This window comes from Bemisia tabaci, chromosome 10 (assembly GCF_918797505.1).
Source record: "Bemisia tabaci chromosome 10, PGI_BMITA_v3".
NCBI classification, from domain to species: Eukaryota; Metazoa; Arthropoda; class Insecta; order Hemiptera; family Aleyrodidae; genus Bemisia; species Bemisia tabaci.
Window position 1 is genome coordinate 25648145 of NC_092802.1, and position 21610 is coordinate 25669754.

A 21610-nucleotide genomic window follows, 5' to 3' on the forward strand; every position below is an offset into this window, starting at 1 on the left:
TAAGTGCACGAAATATGACGTAGTTTCGGGCAAACCAGCAGTAAGTGACTTATTCCTCCAGAGAGCCAATGAGAGCAGTGCTTACATTCGAAAACATCCTGAAAGACGGAAAGGGGCGAATGTGGCCGAAAAAGCAAGAAACAGCCAAAGTTATGCGCACCAATAACGCCATCAATGGGCTCTACGATGACGTCATAAGTCAGGAACGCCTTCCCCGCAATGCCCTCTAAGTAATGAAGTTTAAATTCACCAGCGACTTTAGTAGTTGCAGGAATTGGCCTGGTCGAGAGTTGGTGCGTAAAGTTCGCCTTCAATTTCGAGTGATACTGTGCCACGCCCGGGTGCTCGAATAGTTGCTTCGAAAATGCTGCTTATGTATGCTGAGTTTCGGTTGCGTTCATTCATCGGTATTCCTTAAATTCCTCACAATTTGTCAGTTTGTGATTTGCACAGTCTACGGAAAATGTCTCTAATTACATGTCTGGCCATTAAATGTTGACCTGGGACAGTAGTTTAGTTCATCGAAAAGCTGAAGAATGCTTTTAAGAGTCTGGACTCTAGATCCAAGCTACTTTTTTTTACCGGTGAGTAGTTTCCACTTAAACATGGAATTCATCAAATTTCAGACACCTGCAAACTCTCCATCATTGTAACTCGTCTCTCAGTAAAGCTTGCTGTTCTCCATTTGGTAACGTACAATTTTATTAAAAAAAAAAAATAAAAAAAAGAGGCATGAAAGTGTAAAATGGTCTTCAGATGATCTCTTCAGACTAGAGTTACGTGAAGCCCGAAGCTACCGTAAACTTCCAAATAGCATGGCAAGCCACTAGTCTACAATTCACAAGTTCACCTTTCCATCGGCAGTTTTACGGTGATTTTCTCAGGAAAAAATACGTATTTTACACGACGAACGGACAACGTTGCGATCATTAAATCCAGCGCGCGAGTTTTAGCGAGAGCATTTCCTCCGGGGCTGCAACTTAGGGCCCCGGCTAAAGCCAATTATCCATGCGTTAAAGTCTCCCGGGTGTTGCCAGATTATCGTGAATATTCAAATTGCAAAGTTAAAATAATGCGATATTCAGGACTTTCTTTTGAATCCCGGAAACTGCGCTCTCCCGGTTAACTTCGGAGTTACATCCGCCCCGCTCGGTAGCGCCGAATACGCGCGCGATCCCATAAAAAATAAAAAAAATAATAATAAAAAAAAAAAAAAAAAAAAAAAAAAAAAAAAAAAAAAAAAAAAAAAGTGCAGTAAAATTACCGATCCAGATGATGAAGCTATGCAGCTGAAGAATACGGTAGTTAACTGCGTAGAAAGTTCTCAGCAACGGCGAATCCGCACGCCGGGCGAGAAAATCGTATGTTATTTTATGTGAGCTGAGTTTACGAAACACTTTTATTTGGGGAATTTGAATTTTTGAAAAAAATTTACTTTAAAATGAAGAAAATTAATACAAATAGTTGTTTCCCTCCACGAAAGAACGTAGGTAACTTTATTTCAATGTTGCTAAATCTCCCTTCGCAAATCGCATATCGACCAATATAATTTTGTGCATTTCTAATATTGAAAATTAATGTGATTACTTCTCCAGATTTTATGCAAAAATCAGATAGATTTTGGATTAAAATTGCATAGGTACAATTTTATAAAATGTGTTAATTGTTTGAGTCAATTCGGCAACCATGGAATGGAGTTCCATTCGTTCTTTCGTCCGTGAGACGACGATATATTCAAAATAAACATTAGCATCTGCTTCTTCCAGGGCCGGATTTTCCTACTTGCCGCCCATGGGCCGCCTGTATTTTGCCGCCCCTTCTCATTTGTTTTGAAACATCAATAAAAACCATCAAGTGAGCGTGCCAGCGGGGGAGGGGTGCATAAGACGTGTTTATTCGTGTTGAACACATTTTTTGGGAAAGCCCTGTCAACACTACTAGCAAAAGGTCACGGAACTTTGCGCGAAAGTCAAGTTTCGTAAACCTATCTCTCATGGACATTTGGACAAGGCTTTCCATTCATAAGAAATGGACGAAAAAATCATGAAAGAACAAACACAAAGTTTGGTTTAATGATTTTAACTTCCGCCGCCGCGCCGCGCCGACCGCACCGTGTTTGGCGCGATGCGTGAAGTATTCACGCAGTCTTGTAGGCACTATGCGTTTCACGCTGACTGCTGTGTTTGGCACAATGCGTGAAGTATTCATGCATTCTTGTAGGCGCTATCCGTTTCACGCTGACCTCAATAACCGCCCTGTGTTTGATGCAATGCGTGGTGTATTCGTGCCGTCTTGTAGGCGCTAATATGTGTTACATGCCGATTGCCGCGCCGAGGGCTTCTCCTTTTTATCTCAAGTCCTCGTCATCATTTCTCCCTAAGTCACGCCGTTCCAGGCCAAATTGTGTGTTTGGTTTCTCTCTTAACTCGACTAATTAAAGACGCTGTCTCTTGTATAACTGAAAGACGACAAAATTAGAAATTATTATACTCTCAGGAAATGAGAAATTTTGTGGCCTTTACTCGTTTGTAATTTTTGTTTCTAAATCCGATTTTTTTATACACCTACATTTAAAAAAATTGCAAAATTTGCCGCCCCCTAGATTTGCCGCCATGGGCCGCGGCCCATGTGCCCACCCCCTAAATCCGGCCCTGGCTTCTTCATGAACGGAGGTTGACGTCAGTAGATGAATCATTGAAAAAAATCGATGAATCCCCTCCTTAATGTATCATCATTGTTGTTCATCGATAAGGATCATTCGATAATTCGATAACGATTAAACTATCAACCGAGGGCAAGGAGATGGCAAGAGTAGGATCTTGCCGTTTCCCTCGCACAAGAACTTAACTTCATTTCAATGTTGCCAAATATCCCCTCGCAAATTGCACATTAACTACGAGAATCTTGGGCATGCCGGACTAAAAATTTCAGCGATTTTTCCTCAGATTCCATGCAAAAAATCAGAAATATTTTTGTTGAAAATTGCCCGGGTAAACCTTTATAAAATATATTAATTGTTTGAGTTAACTTATCAACCTTAATTGGAATGGGGTTACGTTCCTTCCTGCGGGAGACAACGATTTGCGGGAACGAATTGGCAGCGGACCAGTTAACCGATATATGAGCAAACCGATACCGATCGATATGTTTTTTTTTTTCTCATACTGCCGTGGAATAACGCCATAGGGCCTTGTCTCCACGAGCCGTTTCACGAGATTTGTCCCAGGGAAAAATCCCACTTATGAAGTTGGGAAAAATATTGAGTCAATCAATATTTTTCCCAGTACCAAGTATGGTACTTGTACCCCTAGGACCCACTGAGAGAAGAAGAAGAAGAAGAAGAAGAAATGAAAACGAATTGTGCGATATTTTATTCATTACTACATCGTTAATGTTTGTTTAGTTAAAATAATGTGTCTAATTGTCAATCGAGTGCAATTATTATTTTAATCCCGGTTAAACACTCGACTTTAACCAATTTATCTTCCCGCGAAAACTAGTCGCAGGACTGTATGAGCCCCGTCCCGTGGAGACGGTAACTGGGAAAAATCCCAGAAGTTTCATTCCTGCGATTCGAACTTGGGACAAATCCCATGAAAACGTCCCGTGGAGACAAGGCCTAAGAACATTTGAGAGTTTCCAAGTTACCCTTGATAAAACATGTATTTTTGACAACACTCATGCATATTTTTCCTTGAAATTTTCAGATAGTTTAGATTAATCTGCGTACAAAATTGTCTGAAAATTTAGGAGAATAATATTTGCAATTTTCCCAGTACATTCGGTTTTTATCGGAGGGAACTTGGCAACATCTGAAGGCTCATGTGGCGTTATTCCTCAGCACGGCAGCAAAGCAGCAAACTTCCCAGTCCTACCATAAAACTTTCAGAGTAAACTGCCGTGCTATGGAAAAACGCCGCATGAACTGCAGGCGTTGCCAAACTTCTTGTGACAAATCACTAATTTTCAGGAGAGTTTGGGGACATCTTTCTTCAAATTTCTCAGATAATTTTGTTCAGAACATGACCTAAATTTTCTGAAAATTTCAAGAAAAAATATTCAAAACTTTCCTCCAAAATAAGCATTTCTTCAGAGGAAATTTGGCAACTCTCGAATGTTCATACGGCGTTCTTCCTTAGCACGACAGTACATGCGACGAGTTTTGAGTTTAAATAGCCTAAAACCTCTGAATTCCGAGCATGAGGCTTATTGGACTGTCCGGCCGCAGGGACGAAGTTGCCTTTTCAGTCACGCATGGCCACGGAACAGACCCTGCTTGGGAGAGACCTGTCCCCCGGACCGGTCTGCGAGTAAATTACTGGGCCCCCGAGCCCAGAGCAGAGTTTCTTTCTGAAAATTGAGGGCTTCTGGGCAACGGATTTCTCATTTGAGGCTCGATCTTGGTCTAGTTTACTCGTATCACGCAACTATTCCAGTTTGTCGAAGGCTCCGTCGAGCTAACATTGACCGTTTCCACTGCAAACACTCTGGTTAAAGCAGCCCGATTGGACATCGAAACGCAATACATGACATGGTTAAGATAGGTTTCGTAGATTAAGATAGGATCGCTCCATTTATCCTTTGTCTACCGTTTTGTCTATCAGTTTCAATTATCAATCTGCCAAATGTCAACGTAAGATTATGTGGGAACTTCGGCGGCGGGTTGATTTATAGAGGGGTTAAAGAAGCCCGATTGGACATCGAAATGGGACACATAATATGGCATGGTCGTGGTATGGGTTCGTAGTTTAAGATAGGATCGCTCCATTTCTCCTTTGTCTACAGCTACGTCTATCAATTTCAATAATCGATCCGCAAAACGTCACGTCCGATTATATGGCAATGGACCACTAGACAAGGTACGATTTTCAGCATTCTGATACATGTTTCTTAACCAAAATTTCACGTAAAAAACGATTCGCACAACAAAAATTACCGAAACCAACTCCTTACAAAGATATTTAATGATTCCTGATGCGTGAATTCAAACCACCCGCTCATTAAAACTCAATGCTCTACGTGATTCACATCGCGCGTTAAACATTATCGTGACAGTCCCTGCGATATAAAAATCTGGCAACCTCGATCTTGACGCTTCGGCTCAGCTATAGCAAATTGCTTATAGTTTGAACAACACATGGTGGGAAATGAACATTGCTCGATTGAGAGGCTTGCTGAAACCGTTGTAGTGCGCGATTTGACTCACGTAGAGCTTTGAGTTTCTTGTGAGCGGGCAGTTCAAATTCTTCATAACCAATGTGAGATAAAAACGTTAATATCTTCGTTAGGGTGCGTGGGGTATCTTCGTTTAGGTTATGTTAAGGTGCTCAATCCCCCAAGATATGTGGTTTGAAAGAGAGCAGTGGAGGTTAGGAGTCGTAGAGCGCGAGGGAGTGCTGTAAAGCGAATTATATGTATGTATCTTCGTTAGGAGTTGGTTCAGTAATTTTCGTTGTGCAAATCGTGTTTTACGTGAAATTCTGGTTAAGAAACATGTATCAGAATCCTTTAATTCGTACCTTGTCTAGTGGTCCATTAATGACTTTTCTCGCACAGCACACGCACCTCCACAAAATCAGATCGGCAAAATCGACACCCACATCGCGCTCCGAACTCGACGACACGACTCGCCCGGAGGCCACAGCTCGCGGCGGTTGCGCGAAACGACTGGTCGGGCTCGGTTCAGGCTCGTGGAATCGTGGGCTCGCCGTTCGTGGGCGTGAGAAAAACCGCGGCGAAAATGAGAGGAAAACGCATTGTCGGGCGGCTAACAAAAGCGCAGCACGCTAGAAAGTGCATCGACGCGCTGCACTTTTTTTGCACACGCGCCGACGAGGACGACGCGACGCGACGCGACGCGTCGCGCGCACGCATGCAAAGCAGCCCGCCCTTCGCGTGTTGGACGATTCGCCGCCGTCGCAAATTAAAGTGTCGTTAGGGTGTGTGTGCTCCGCAGAGACAAAGCACTCTATCTTTTCCCATCGCGTAACGGCTATCCATTCGGAGCTTATCAGTTGTTGTGACGTCACAGACACACTGGAAAAAAAAAACACATTGTATCTAGAGTCCAGACTCTTAAAAACGTCGACAAGAAAAAGTACTCTTGATTCACGATCAGAATCTAGTTTGAATCAAGAACCAAGCCTCTTAATTAAGCAGATTTCGTTTTGATTCAAGCAAAAATCCGATTGAATCAAGAGTATTTTTTCTCATCAAATTATATTAGAGCCAGGACTCTGGATCCAACAGAATAGGTATTTTCCCAGCGTCGGTTGAAACATGTGGTTGATTCAGACTATGGGAGAAAATGATAGACTAACTGTTGGGTCTTGTAGGTTGTCGTTGGTTATAGTCTATTATTTAGGTACATCCTTTGTCCATTGCAACCGCACCCACTTCCACCGATAGAATCGTTCTGTATCCTTGAATAGGTCAATTTGGGAATCCCCTTCTGCTTGCGAATTGTGCCTAGTTTCCTCCTCTTTCGTTAAAGTCTCCAATATCGTCCACGATAGTCATACAAGATTATTGAAACACCGAGTGGAATTTCAAAATATCCTCAGCTCTAGCGGTTACATCTGGGGATTGATTATTTGAAATTGATGGACAAAGAGAGAATGGAGCCATCCTATCGGCGGAAGTGGGAAGTTGGATCGGACATAGACGGTAAGCAACACACAATAGCGACCCACGAGATACCCTGTAGTTAGTCTATTATTTTCTCCTCGTAGTACTCATGCGCCCTGTCCACAACGCTATCTTGCCATGCCAGCGGCTCATAAATCCAGCATTCAGTTGGCATATAGTTCTGTTTCCTGAATTTAAAATCCCGCTTTTCCAGTTCTTCAAAAGGAATCACACCCACTAACCACTTTCTTTCTTATCCAGCTTTCCTGGATCACACCCCATATTTCTCACCTGCACATAGTTCACTGGAAGAAAAAACATTAGATCTAGAGTCCAGACTCTTAAAAACATCGACAAGAAAAAATACTCTTGATTCAATCGGATTTTTGCTTAAATCAAGAACCAAGTCTCTTAATTTGAGCGGATTTCCTTTTGATATAAGCAAAAATCCGATTGAATCAAGAGTATTTTTTCTTGTCAGTTTTAAAAATAAGTATCAAGGTCTGGACGTCCAAACGGATAGGTTGAGTTTACCGTCGATATGCGCGCCATTTGAATGTTCTTGGGAGCCTGCGCATCTCGGAGCCTTCTATGATTTATCATTCAATCACGGAATATTCCACCGCTTTTGAAACATTATACTCGGCTTATCGGCATTGTGATAGTTCATCGCGGAGACAGGGCATTGCCACCAGGGTGTCACGTCGTCATAAGCGATACGGATGATGGATGAAGCGGTCGGGCCTTTGAGCGTTCCCATTGCCCCTTTTTGGAAGCCCAAGGTCTCAAAGGCTCTTCTTTGGCTTCGGTGCATCCGAGACGACGCTTGGCTAATCGAATGGACCAGCAACGGCTCACAGAGCCTTGCCAAATTTTGCGTACTTGACATGCTCTGAGCAGGGGCTCTGGACGATGCAATTGGATATTTGACAGGAATGTTGAAAACTCCAATGCCGCGCCTTTTGACCTAGCAAATAAATGCATGGTCGATAAGCGTGACAAAGTTTATGCCAACCCTACCCAACGAAACAATTCTCATAAAAAACGCCTCTTTCGCTGGGTCAATGCAAGTAACGGCTTCCCTCGAACAGCGGGCTTATTGTTGAAATTGGTAGACAAACCTATAGACAAAGAATATAAAAGGGATATGGATGGATCCAATTGGTGGAAGTGGTTGATTGCCATGGACATAGGAGGTAGATAATCGACTACCTGACGGCAACCCATACGAGAGACCCTTTACTTAGTCCATCATTTTCTCCCTTAGTCTATAGGAACCACCCATTTCAACTGATAGGATCACCCTATACTCCTTATGTCTTCTCTACCTATCGCTTCGTCTATCAATTTGTAACGTTTTCTACAATTCTAACAATAAGGTTAAGTTACCTCCCTTAGTCTATGAGAACCACTCATTTCAACCAATAGGACCGCTCCATACTACCTGTTTCTTCTCTGTCAACCGCTTCGTCTATCAACTTGACACAATCATCCCGCTGTACTTAGGGTCGTTCACTTCATCTCGGATTCTAAAGGGTGGTTATTCTTGGCGCCGAACTTGAATTTAAGTAGTCTAAAATCGATTTCGAAATAAAATCGATTTTTTCCCATCTGATTTTAAAATCGAATCGACTTTTTACCGAAAGACAAATCGATTTGCGGACATCGGAAAAATGGAGGTGTTGCATGTGTGAGGAATTTGCGATTTGACTGTTGATTCTTACGTAAAAGTTCGCGAGAAACACGATGGTGCCACTGGTTTTCTCTGAAATCAACTCCCAAGCTCAAAGAAAGTTCTTAAGCTGAGGCGAAAATGGAAGGGATATCCCACGCTACCCTGAGAGTCCACCTCTAAGTCAAGACAAACTCTCCATGCAAAGATAGGGAGCAAATACATTGACAGCGTTGCCATGTTTTCAGTTTTGGAGTCTCCAAATAAAAAGGCAGCCCTGTGAATGTATTTGCTCCCTATTTTTGCACGGAGAGTTTGTCTTGATGTAGAGGTGGACTCTCAGGATAGCGTGGAATATTCCCTCCATTTTGGCCTCAGCTTTTTTTAAGCTTAGGAGTTGATTTCAGAGAAAACCAGTAGCACCATCGTGTTTCTCGCGAGCTTTTACGTAAGAATCAACAGTCAAATTGCAAATTCCTCACACAGGCAACATCTCCATTGCCAACCCTAGTGGCCATACATACTTCACTATACACTGAAAAAAAATTATCGGCGTTTTTACCAAGGTCCGTTGGTACCTTTACCATCTCACTTTTTTTTACCAATTATTGGTAATTTTACCAAGACAGACTGGTAAGCTTACCTAAAAACCGATATTTTTACCTTTTTTTTCAGGTAAGAATACCACTTTTATTGTTAATCAATTCCCGGTAACTTTGCCATTTTATCTCGGTAATTCTACCACAGTCGATATAAAATATTGACTTTTTTACCGGGGATCAGTAAAATTACCGAGAATGTCAATAATTCCATAAATGATAATTTTACCAATAAAAAACTGGGATCAAATAGAACCCTGAATTCTTGGTAATTATACCCTTTTCTTGGTAAATACACAGAGATTTTTTTTCAGTGTGCCAACCCTAGTGGCCATACTTCACTATAAAGGCACACTCAAAGGGTGCGGAGCTTCCGCGGGTGCGACGATCGGCGTTAGCCGTTGCCGATTAAAAGGGGGCCATGTGTTCACCCCGACTCGGGACCACAACAGGACGTGGCCGGAGCGCGGGTCGGCCGCTGCGGCCGGCGGAGTGCACCCGGGGCCGCCGGGAGCGGTAACCGGTAGCTGATTACCGGCCGCGCCGTGGCCCGGGCGGGCACGGGGCGGCCGCTCCGCGTCGCATCGGGTGGATGTGGATGTGGAAGTTACGAGTACAACCGCGGTGCGCTCGGCCTGCCGTTTGCCAGCTCGTGCCTCTCTGTCATGAGGCCGGCCGGATCTAACATCCAACTTCGCGGCGCACGGTTGATCGAGCCGATGGGAAAGGTCGGACAGAATTTGGAAACTTTAAAAGCTCATACCTCTGTTTATACCAAACTTTAAGTCTTAAAAAGTGGTTCCATTGGTTTCTTCGTGAAATTTTCTTCTAGTAGCCACCCTTTCAACTTTAAAATACGGCGAAATAAACATCAAAATTCGCAGTATGAGTCAAAAATTTCATGTACGATCTCTCTGATTGACTCGATCCACTGTGCGGCGCACAGTTGTTCCAGTGAATTCGGAGTGAGGTCGGAAATGAAATTTTCGACGAAAATTGCTAATTTTGACGTTTAATTCGTCACATTTTGAAGTTGAAGGGGTGGCTACTGGAAGAAAATTTCACGAGGAAATCAATGGAACCACTTTTAAAACCTTAAAGTTTGGTATAAACGGAGTTATGAGCTTTTAAAGTTTCCAAATTCTGTCCGACCTTTTCCCATCGGCTCGGTCGACCGTGCGCCGCGGAGTTGGATGTTGGGTTCGACCTCGCGGTGGGACTGGCAATCGGAAACCAATGGAACCACTATTGAAACCTCAAAGTTTTGCATGAACGGAGCTTTGAGCTTTTAAAGTTTCTAAATTTTGTCCGAATTTTCCTATTGACTTGATCCACCGTGCGGCGGTGCGAGTGCCAGTGGAGGCTCCTACCGACGCGACGGCCGCGGACGATGGAAAATAGAGGAGTAAAATGATTGATGGTTGGATGATCCGACGCGCCGGGCGCTCTGGGCGCCTCGTTTCTGCAGCGTGGAAATTTTCACTGAGAAAATATCTACACTAGAAATTTTCACTGAGCAAATATCAACACTAACGTGAATAAACAAAAGGGCGTAAACGCTCTTCTAAACCCCTCCTCTGCCGTGCCGAAGGAAAACGCCGTACGTACATTCGAGAGTTGACGAATTTCCTCGGGTGAAACATGCGTTTTTGAGGAAAGTTATGAATACTCTCCCTTAGAATTTTTCGGATATTTTAGGTTTGATTGCGGGCGTAATTTCACGAAATATTTCAAGAGAAAAAATCATAATTTTCCCAGTAAATGCGTTTTTTATTCGAGGAAATATGGCAACGTCTGAGGGCTCATACGGCTTTATTCCTTTGCTCGGCAGTGCTCCCCCTCGGTCAAATTCGGTGCCGGAGTCTACAAAAATAGAGTAGAGGTTGTTTCAGATTATTTTCCCTCTTCCGCTGTTTGCGAAAGATTCCCTACCGTAGCAAGAGACAAAGGAATGGAGATATTGCATGTGTGAGGAATTTGCGATTTGACTATTGATTCATATGTAAAAGTTCACGAGAAACAACATGGTGCCACTGGTTTTCTCTGAAATCAACTCCCAAGCTCAAAATAAGCTCTCAAGTTGAAGCCAAAATGGAGGGGATATTCCACGCTACCCTGAGAGTCCACCTCTTCATCACGACAAACTCTCCATGCGAAGATAGGGAGCAAATACATTAGCAGGGTTGCCGTGTTTTCAGTTTTGGAGTCCCTAAGTAAAGTGGCAGCCTTGTCAATGTATTTGCTCCCTATCTTTGCATGGAGAGTTTTTCATGATGATGATGTAGACGTGGACTCTCAGGATAGCGTGGGATATCCCCTCCATTTTGCCCTCAACTTGAGAGCTTTTTTTGAGCTTCGGAGTTGATTTCAGAGAAAACCAGTGGCACCATCGTGTTTCTCGCGAACTCTTACATGAGAATCAATAGTCAAATCGCAAATTCCTCACACATGCAACATCTCCGCTATTAAATCAAATTAATACAGAGGAATCTATAGTTAGAGTTCGTAGTAAATAAATAAAATACAATGAAAACTAAGAGGACGAACTTGAAGCAAAGTCGTCCACAGTACAACTTACATTGATCGCTAGCTCTTATTTTCCCACTACTTTCTTCACAGGCGGAGATCCAAGTTGGAGCCCCGCCTAAATCGAGTAATCTAACCTTCCTCCCCGCCGCGCTGTCCCCGTCTGATAATCAGGGGACGTGAAGAAGCAGTCCTGTGAGCCGCGATGATAATGAGTCAGTCCACACGAACATGGACAGATTCACTCATGGCGCAGTCCCGGATCGATGCACTCTCCAAGCCGTAAGTATTTCGACGCCTTGATAATTTAACATCGAGGAAGCTCTCGTAGATTCGGGACACACGAGAAAATCCACAAAAACACCGTGTGATGCGGAAGAAAAATAATGTCTTATTTGTAGAGTTTTCTCAGCAATGAGGAATGTAACACTCGGGAAAAAGTCTCTTGGAGCCAGAGTTCAGACTCTTAAAAAGACAAGACATTTGCGGATCTAGCAAAATGGCAACGTTGTCATTTGTCCGCGCACCTGTTTTGTCACTAGCGCCCACAAACCTACAACAGGGATACTTCACGCAATGCGCAATGCTTGAAGTATCCCCTTAGGTTTGTAGGCGCCAATGCGCGTTCCGCGCAATGCTTGAGGTATCCGCTTAGGTTTGTAGGCGCTAGTGCGCGTTTCGCGCTAGCAGCATGCCACCGCTATGTGTTATAATAGGTACTAATCGATGTTGAAAGTGCAGAAGAGCGTATCTCGGAAAACACGATTTTCCAGGAGAGTAAAACAACTGTCTCGTTCCTCCTTATTGTCAGTATAAGGATAATAATTCTCGAGGATATCAAGAATAAGATGCTTTTTTAGACTCTGTCACCATTTTGAATAATTTCTCGAATTGTTAGGAAATACGGCAGAAATGCACATGCAACAATGCACTGGAAAAAAACACTATGGATCTAGAGTCCAAACTCTTAAAAACATCGACAAGAAAAAATACTCTTGATTCAATCAGATTTAAGCTTAAAACCAAGCCTCTTAATTTGAGCGGATTTCCTTTTGATTTTAATTTTTCCTTTTAATTGAATCAAGAGTCCTTTTTCTTGTCAACGTTTTCAAGAGTCTGGACTCTAGATCCAATGTGTTTTTTTTCCAGTGTTGGGGGTGTGATATCTAGTCGAACCTAAGTCTTGTGTGAGAGTCTTTGGAGACTGTAACGCGCAGGTATAAAAGTAGCAAATATCCTCAGTGCGTTCAGATTTTCAGATATCTTGGATTAAATCGTGAACAAAATTGGACATATTTCTATCAAACAGACCTACGTGCAAGTGAGAAATATGGGGTATGCTCGTTAGTTCTTTGGCCGTAAGAGTGAATGAGAATAATGGAGCGCCAGTGACGTCAGCGGCGAAGAAACCGACGCCGTTGTGGCTCGTGGTCGGCTTCAACTCATGAGCCCTGTCCACAAGGCTCTCTTACCATGCCCGCGGCTCGTGAGTTCTGCATTCAGTTGGCACATAGGTCTGTTTGATAGAATGTAATATCCCGCTTTTCCAATTCTTCAAAAGGAATCACGCACACTTTTACATTGCTTCCTATGCAGCTTTCTAGAGCACACCCCATATTTCTCACCTGCTCATAGGTCTGTTTGGTAGAAATACGTCCAATTGTCCGATAATTTTGAAAAAAAAAAAAATCACCATTTTCCCAGTAAATTTGACTTTTATTGAAGGAAATATGGCAACATCTGAGGGCTCATACGGCGTTCTTCCTTAGCACGGCATTATTGACAAAAGTTACCGAGGCAAAAGCTCGGAGCTGGAGGCATCTATTATTCTTATTCTTATATCTGATAATTTTGAAAATAAAATTCACCATTTTCCCAGTAAATTTGACTTTTATTGAAGGGAATATGGCAACATCTGAGGGCTCATACGGTGTTCTTCCTTAGCACGGCATTATTGACAAAAGTTACCGAGGCAAAAGCTCGGAGCATCTATTATTCTTATTCTTATGTCTGATAATTTTGAAAAAAAAATTCACCATTTTTCCAGTAAATTTGACATTTATTTAGGGAAATATGGCAACATCTGAGGGCTCATACGGCGTTCTTCCTTAGCACGGCATTATTGACAAAAGTTACCGAGGCGAAAGCTCGGAGCTGGAGGCATCTATTATTCTTATCCGCGAGTGTTTGACATGCACGGCGGGGATCGTGATTGACTGATTGATTGATTGATGGGTGCGCGCGTGTGAGAGCTAGTAAAAACGAGAGTGTGTGAGTGAGGATGTGCGCTTACCTTCTGGGTTTGGGTCGGACGATCTCGTGTCCGCCGTCGACGATGCACAGGGGGTTCCGATAGTGGTCCACGTCCCGGAACTCCGGCATCGGGTACGCAGAGGGACTCGCCGACATCTCCGCGCCCGCGCCCCCCAGACCCTCCGCCGCCCCACCCCTCCCGCCGTCTCCCGCCCCTGAAACACACGCAAAAAAACAACACAGAATTAGAATCCATGACCATGATTTCTTCTTCCATCACAAGTGAAAAAATAATAGATGTACAATATACAGAAAGCGCAGAGACAAGAGACCTTCCACTTGCATCTCTGCCATGACACACTGGAAAAAAAACACATTGGATCACATTCACATTGGGGCCAGGTGCTCTGACAAGAATCGATTATTTAGCATAGGTTTAAATGGAGGAAGTTCGGTGTTGCCAAATTGCTGGATCCACCTCTGTTCACACGCTGAAAAGGGAGGCCTGAAAATTAGTCATCGGTGCCGCTGTTGACTGTTGACCCCCGAAACAATTTTCAGCTGCGCTGGAAAAAAAACCACATTGGATCTAAGTAGAGTCCAGACTCTTGAAAACATTGACAAGAAAAAGGACTCTTGATTCAATCAGATTTAAGCTTAAATCAAAAGGAGATCCGCTCAAATTAAGAGGCTTGGTTCTTGATTTAAGCTTAAATCTGATTAAATCAAGAGTATTTTTTCTTGTCGATGTTTTTAAGAGTCTGGACTCTGGATCAAATGTGTTTTTTTCCCCAGAGGAAGTAGAAAAAGAGTAGATATACAATATACACAAAGCGCAGAGACAAGAGACTTTATCACTGGCCTCTCTGCCATGATAGCAATGAGAGCAGTAAGTGTCAAATTTTCGAAATCGAGATTCCTTCAAAATTCGTCTAATCTGTTTTGGATGAAAGCACTGAAATAGCTGGAGCAGCAAAATTCATCTCAATGGAGATGTTGCATGTGTGAGGAATTTGCGATTTGACTGTTGATTCTTACGTAAAAGTTCGCGAGAAACACGATGGTGCCACTGGTTTTCTCTGAAGTCAACTCCCAAGCTCAAAAAAGCTCTCAAGTTGAGACTAAAATGGAGGGGATATCCCACCCTACCCTGAGAGTCCACCTCTACATCAAAATAAACTCTCCATGCAAAGATAGGGAGCAAATACATTAGCAGAGTTGCCGTGTTTTCAATTTTTGAGTCCCCAAATAAAGTGGCAGCCCTGTCGATGTAATTGCTCCCTATCTTTGCATAAGAGTTTCTCTTGATGTAGAGGTGGACTCTCGGGATAGCGCGGGATATCCCTTCCATTTTGGCCTAACTTGAGACCTTTTTTTGAGTTTGCATGGGAGTTGATTTAGAGAAAACTAGTAGCACCATCGTGTTTCTCGCGAACTTGTACGTAAGAATCAACAGTCAAATCGCAAATTCCTCACACACGCAACATCTCCATTCGTGGTTTGTCTAGGTTGGTAGGTGGTGTTCTAGGTTGTCGACAAGAAGTTACGCACATTAACTTCCGGACAGGCCGTATATTTGATTTTCATCGTTTTATTGAAAAATTGGTGAGCCCAGACGCCACACCAAAGCTCCTCGACTCAGTTCTCAGTTCAGAATCCCGATCCTCAAGTCTGGAGTATTTCCGAACGTATTTCTGCACGTCGCGTCGCCAGGTCGATCCGTTCCCGCGCGCGGTGCTCCGACAGCCAGCGGACCCTCGACGCACGTTGCCAAACTGCCCGAATTTTCCGGATTTCCAACCATCAATACTGCCGTGCTAAGGAAGAGCGCCGTAAGAACATTCGAGAGTCGCCAAATTTCCCTCAATAAAACATATATTTTTGACGACATTTATGCGTATTTTCCTTTGAAATTTTCAGATACTTTAGATTAGAGTCCCTTTATACGGAGAGTCAAGACAACACCCCTCATGGAGTCACAAACGGGAAAAAAGATTACAGAAATTGAACATTCTTTGTAATCTTTGATCGGCCCATTCTTAAATTCCTTTCCCCGTTCCTTCTCTCATTCCGTTTGTTCCCTGCCGAACCCGTAATTCCCTGGTCCATTCCACATTATAATATTTGCAATCGGTAAAAATGTAATCTTTATTCCCGTTTGTGACATTGTGAAGGCCTAAAATACGGGAACCAATCAGAAATGGATTCACATTGTCTTGACTCTCAGTATAAAGGGACTCTACTTTAGATTAAATTGCGTACAAACTTGTCTGAAATTTTTAGAGAATAATATTGGCAATTTTCCCAGTAAATTCGGTTTTTATCGAAGGAAACTTGGCAACGCCTGAGGTTTTTACGGCGTTTTTCCTCAGCACGGCAGAATACGGGGTTTTCTCTTAAATCCGGCAACAGGTTCGGGAACGACATCAACGCGCTATGCATCTCCAATGAGAGGCGCAACAGGTTTCCTACTCGGCTCGCGACGAGAGGCGGCGAGGTTATCCGATGGCGGGAAATTTCCCGAGGATTTTCACCGGTGGCGTGCCGTGCTTTGCGATACATCGATTGATCTGCCACTTAAACCTATGGAAAAGGATCAATAAGCAGGGTGTTCGCAACGAACATCTTAATAATCGATTCTTCGCCGAGGCATCAAATGGGGAAAAATCGATAATCGATCATTCACGCCTCGACAATGATTTTGACCGGAAACAGGGCGGATAATCCGACAACATGCGGTGAGTTGTAGCAGGGCGCGAAAATTGGATCTGCGACGATGGTGAAGTGGGGTACACTCTGCCGTGTTGGGGTAAAACGTCGTAAGAATATTTGGATGTTACCAACTGTTCTCTGAAACATATATGTATCATCTGAGGAAACTAGTGAATTTTTTTAGAAATTTTCATCTACGTGATTTGATACAGCACACTGATAAAAATATTTGTGTTCTTGTGAAACTTTTGGTCAGCTGAGGTTTGCAACACGCCCATTGGACGGTCACGGGTTGATAACGCTCGTCTGACTGCGTCGACACCTTTCTTTACTCTGCGTTTAAGTCTTCAATAATATTTATATTGTCTCCGACTCCAACCCCTCCCTACACTGATATACATATTTGCGTCCTTGCGTTACTTTTGGTTAATATAGGGAGTAAAACAAAGACCAACACAAATTGTGTGTTGATTTTGGTACAGTTAGCGGTGAATTTAGCGCAGAAAACAATGAAGGGACTGAGAAAATGCATTCCTCCGATTGCGACGTTTTTTCCTCAAATTCCTTCAAGAAAACTAGCTGATATTTTCTTTTGAAATTGACAACCGAAAGCTAGGGTTATTTAATGTTTTACTTCCTGCATTGACCAAACTTTCGTGTTGAAAGTTCTATCCGTGTACAAGTGAAGTGTAGATAAAAAAACCACTGACGACTATTGAATCATCAGAAAATTCCTCCGAATCATGAAATATTTCCGTAAGTAGCGTAAAATTACTTATAAAGCTTTAAATTGCATTCAATCGACCTTAAAAATACTTGAAAAATGGTTGACAACTCCTTTCCTTTCCTCATAACTCATGGATCATTCTGATCTTTATTATGAACGTTCAGTGAGAGGAATGAATTGGGATCATTTCATGAAAATCTTCCGCTTCAAACCGAGTTCGAAACTGGTCGAGCTGCCAAGATCGATGGTGCTCAATCATACCTTCTTATCGACTATCGATTGCTGGCGGAGCTCAAATCCAACTTAAAATTCGCGAAATCATAAACACCGATTGCTCGGGCGATATGAGTCGCTCAGCGTGAGATTACGCGAAGCTGTGCTTATGACCGGTTTATTTCTCCACTCTTCGTTTAAGTCGTTCAAGTTCGGGAGAAGTATGCTATCACCCATCACAAATCATCGCGAAAAAACAATTTACATTTAGAATCAAGATATATCATGCTGATATGAATGTGGCTATGACTGGCTTATTTCTGTTCCGTATTTACACCTCCGGAATAATTTAGCTATGGCCGATCGGTGTTCAAAATTACTTTGGAATTCGGACTTGGAAAGCAAGTAGAATGTGCGCTATGAGGTATAAGTGGTTGTTTTTGGCGCCCCTGGTGTTAAAATCACCACGAAAATGTATAACTTGCCTATCGTTGCCCGAGGAAATTTGGAAATTGAAGCTACAAAACTAGGGAAAATGAGATTGCTGTTTGTTGGTTTATTTTGCTACCCACGCGTTTAAGTCTTCATCAAAGTTCAGGTTCAACGGCCGGACTGAACACCGGGGTCATGTTCTAGGGGTCAAAATATAATGACCCCTCCCCCTCCAAATACCTTTATTGTGGAGCTACGACCCCTATTCATTTCTGTGAAACTTACTGTATTCCAATGAATAATAAGAGGGGCTTTCGTTACTAATACTGTCCTAGTTCTTGGTAAATCATTAAGAATCGATTTCCCTGTCATTTTTATCTTGTTAAATTTCATTTGGATGTTCTTACTTTAGGAACCTGTAGAGCCCTTATGACGGCGAAATTTGAAATTTATACACGCTAGATTAAATCAATTTGATAGTGATAAAGTCCATACACCATCAAGGCGTAAATACTCAAGTTTAGTTCATTCACTGGAAAAAAACACATTGGATCTAGAGTCCACGCTCTTGAAAAAATTGACAAGAAAAAATGCTCTTGATTCAATCAGATTTTTGCTTAAATCAAAAGGAAATCCGCTCAAATTAAGAGGCTTGGTTCGCGCCGCGCTGACTCCACTGTGTTTGGCGCAATGCGTGAAGTATTCATGCAGTCTTGTAGGCGCTATGCGTTTCACGCCGACCGCTGCTGACCGCACTGTGTTCGACGCAATGCGTGAAGTATTCACGCAGTTTTGTAGGCGCTACTAGGTATGTGTTACATGCCGACCGCGCCGCGCCGAGCCCTGGAAAAAAAAAACACATTGGATCTAGAGTCCAGACTCTTGAAAACATTGACAAGAAAAAGGACTCTTGATTCAATCAGATTTAAGCTTTAAATCAAAAGGAAATCCGCTCAAATTAAGAGGCTTGGTTCTTGATTGAAGCTAAAATCTGATTGAATCGAGAGTATTTTTCCTTGTCGATGTTTTTAAGAGTCTGGACTCTAGATCCAATGTGTTTTTTTTTCCAGTGCAGTTCTAGACTATCGCACTCGTGCCTTTTACAAACTCCATTCATTCCGAATGCGTCCAATTACGATCCGCGGAAGATCCCGGCGAAAATCCGACGACTTTCGCTGGACTTTCGTCGGGCGGTTCCAGTGGCGACCCACGATTTTGTTCCTCGTCCGGTGTTGTTTTCATTATACAGGTTGGCGCGCATCTGCGATTTACGGTTGATACTCCGCGCACATGGTCTCCTCTTCCCGGCGCACAGTGGATCGAGTCAATGGGAGAGGTCGGACAAAATTTGGAAATTTTAAAAGCTTATAACTCCATCTATAAAAAAAAAACTTTAAGATCTTAGAAGTGGCTCCATTGATTTCCTCGTGAATCAGGGTGTCTACCAGTTAAGAAAAACCAAAATTGGGGACTTTCGGGGACTTTTAGGGGTGTTTTTTCAAGAAAATTGGGAACTTTTCCCCATAAATAGTAACCGGGCGTTAGAGCGTTAAAAGGCGTATACGACTAATTTCACAAGTCATTTTCTACCGATAAAAACAAACGAAAACGTGAAAAACCAAGCAACACTTCAGTTTTCTTTTTCCTGGTTATACCACGTCGCCGCGGCTGGCGGGAAAATTTGAAAAATGCCGGTGTTTAGGACGATTTTTGGCATTTTTTGGGGATCTGAACAAGAAAATTGGGGATATCGGGGACACCCTTCCAAAATCGGGGATAATCGGGGACATTAGGGACTTTTGGGGACCGGTAGATACCCTGGAAATTTTCTCCGAGAGGCGCCCTTAAAATATAAAATGTGAAGAAATAAACATCAAAATTCGTAGTTTTAGTCGAAAATTTCTTGTCCGACCTTTCTGATTGACTCGTATCCACGGTGCGGCGTGAGCCGATATGTCGTCGTACGGAAAAGAACCGTAACTCCTTTAAGACCTGAGCCAAAGTTAGCATGTTCGCTCGTGTGTTCTGAGGCTCACTCTGCCGAGCTAAGGAAAAACGCCGTATGAACCTCCAAAGCGTTGCCAAATTCCCTTTGATAAAACACGAATTTCCTGGTAAACATATGAAAATTTTCATTCCGATTTTTCAGATAAGTTCGTCCGCAATTTCACCTCAAGTTCCTGACACTTTCAAGGAAAAATATTAATAACTTGGTTCAAACATAAACATCTTATCGGAGGAAATTTGGCAACTCTCAAATGTTCATACGGTGTTCTTCCTTAGCACAGCAGCACTGCTGAAAGAAAAGAAGTTACTGGCGATGGTGCACGGTGAATCGAGTCAATGAGAGAGGCCGGACATGAAATTCTTGAATAAAACTAGAAATTTTGATGTTCATTTCGTCACATTTTAAATTTCAAGGGGTGGTATTGCAATAAAATTTCAGGAGGAAACCGATGGAACCACTTTCAGAACCTCAAAGTTTTGTATGAATGGAGTTATGAGCTTTTAAAGTTGCCAAAGTTTGTCCGACCCTCCCCCTGGACTTGATCCACTGTGCGGCGGTGCCGCGTGGGTTTATCAAGCGGGCGACGACTGACGAGCGACCAGGTAGCGCACGTTCGCGTCCGTGTTCCAGGATGCGGCGAGCAGCGAGAGTGAATGGACTCGTAAAACAACAATTAACCAAATTGTAACAATCCGCTGGGCTAGCGATCACGGGTGCTCGAGTTTATACAGGGTGTGCTCCCGGTCTCGAAATCCATGCATGTCTTGAACCGGAGACACGGAGACGCACAGCATGCCGTGCTACCGAGGAGAGCTGTAACCAGAAATTATGAGTTTTGGAAAACGGACCGAAAGGCGCTTGAACAGAGAACTGTATCGAAAGATTCCTCCAATCTTCGTAAAATTCTCCATAATGGAAATCGGTGACTAAACCTTGTGTTTTTTTGAAAAAAGTGCTATGATTGGCCGTACATGGGAATGTAATATCGCTGGTTTAGCAATCCTGCGGACCCCAGCTGGTAGCCCCTGCTTCAAAGAGGGTGAGTAGGCACTTAGGCAGGGCTCTTTGCTGCGGTGAAAGCAACCCTTATAGGAGAGGTAACTCCGAAATCAAACCCTGGTCCTCCAGGTGTTGGGGATTGGGGCATCGTGCTGACTTCTTGATCCTCGAAAAAAAATACAATAACAAAAACAATGAATTCCTCGGTTACCATGAAAAAAAACGGACTTTTCGACTTAAATTACGGAAAAGAACAATTATTTTTTGAAACTTGGAATGTGCAAGGCATTTCCAAGAAACTGACAGAAGTGGTATCGGAGATAAGGAACGACGGAATCGACGTGGCGGTAATAACGGAAACGAAGAAAAAAGGCCACGGGTCAGAGAGCTTTGGAGATAATGATTTATTTTACAAAGGAATGCCAAAACATCGGTGTCGCAATTCTGATCCGCAAAGAATTTCGAAAAAATGTTAAGAACTGGGAGGCCAGTAATGCTCGCATGATTAAGATGTACATAACAATGCACGGTCTCAGAGTCACTGTTCTGGGAGTATACGGGTCAATGATGATGCTACCTGCTACCATAGCACTTAAGGGTCAGTTATTTGAAGAACTGGATGAGAATGATGATAACAAACACTGTCCAGGCCGCAGTGAAGAGTCGAGAATCTAAAAATAAAATAGGTCTAGGTAGGATAAAAAATGAGAATAAAACAGTAGTGGCCTCAAAGAAAACAGGAAATTTCGAGAGTTTAATATTGTTCCGACTTGGCCCGGAGCCAGTTAATCAGGTCAGCATTTTTAATATTCATACATCTGATCTGGGAGGAATTTCGTATG

The 21610-nt window shown here is 42.9% G+C and overlaps 1 protein-coding gene across 1 annotated transcript in view; it reads right to left on the minus strand.

Annotated features, from left to right (window-relative positions):
* The window catches only part of LOC109044326 (ankyrin repeat and BTB/POZ domain-containing protein 2), a 97163-nt gene that overhangs the window by 42965 nt on the left and 32588 nt on the right, over positions 1–21610 (minus strand). Inside the window, exon 2 of the mRNA XM_019061998.2 lies at positions 13718–13892. Within this exon, the coding sequence (XP_018917543.1) occupies positions 13718–13833 (116 nt within the window). The 5' untranslated portion in view covers positions 13834–13892. The remainder of the gene's footprint in view (positions 1–13717; positions 13893–21610) is intronic.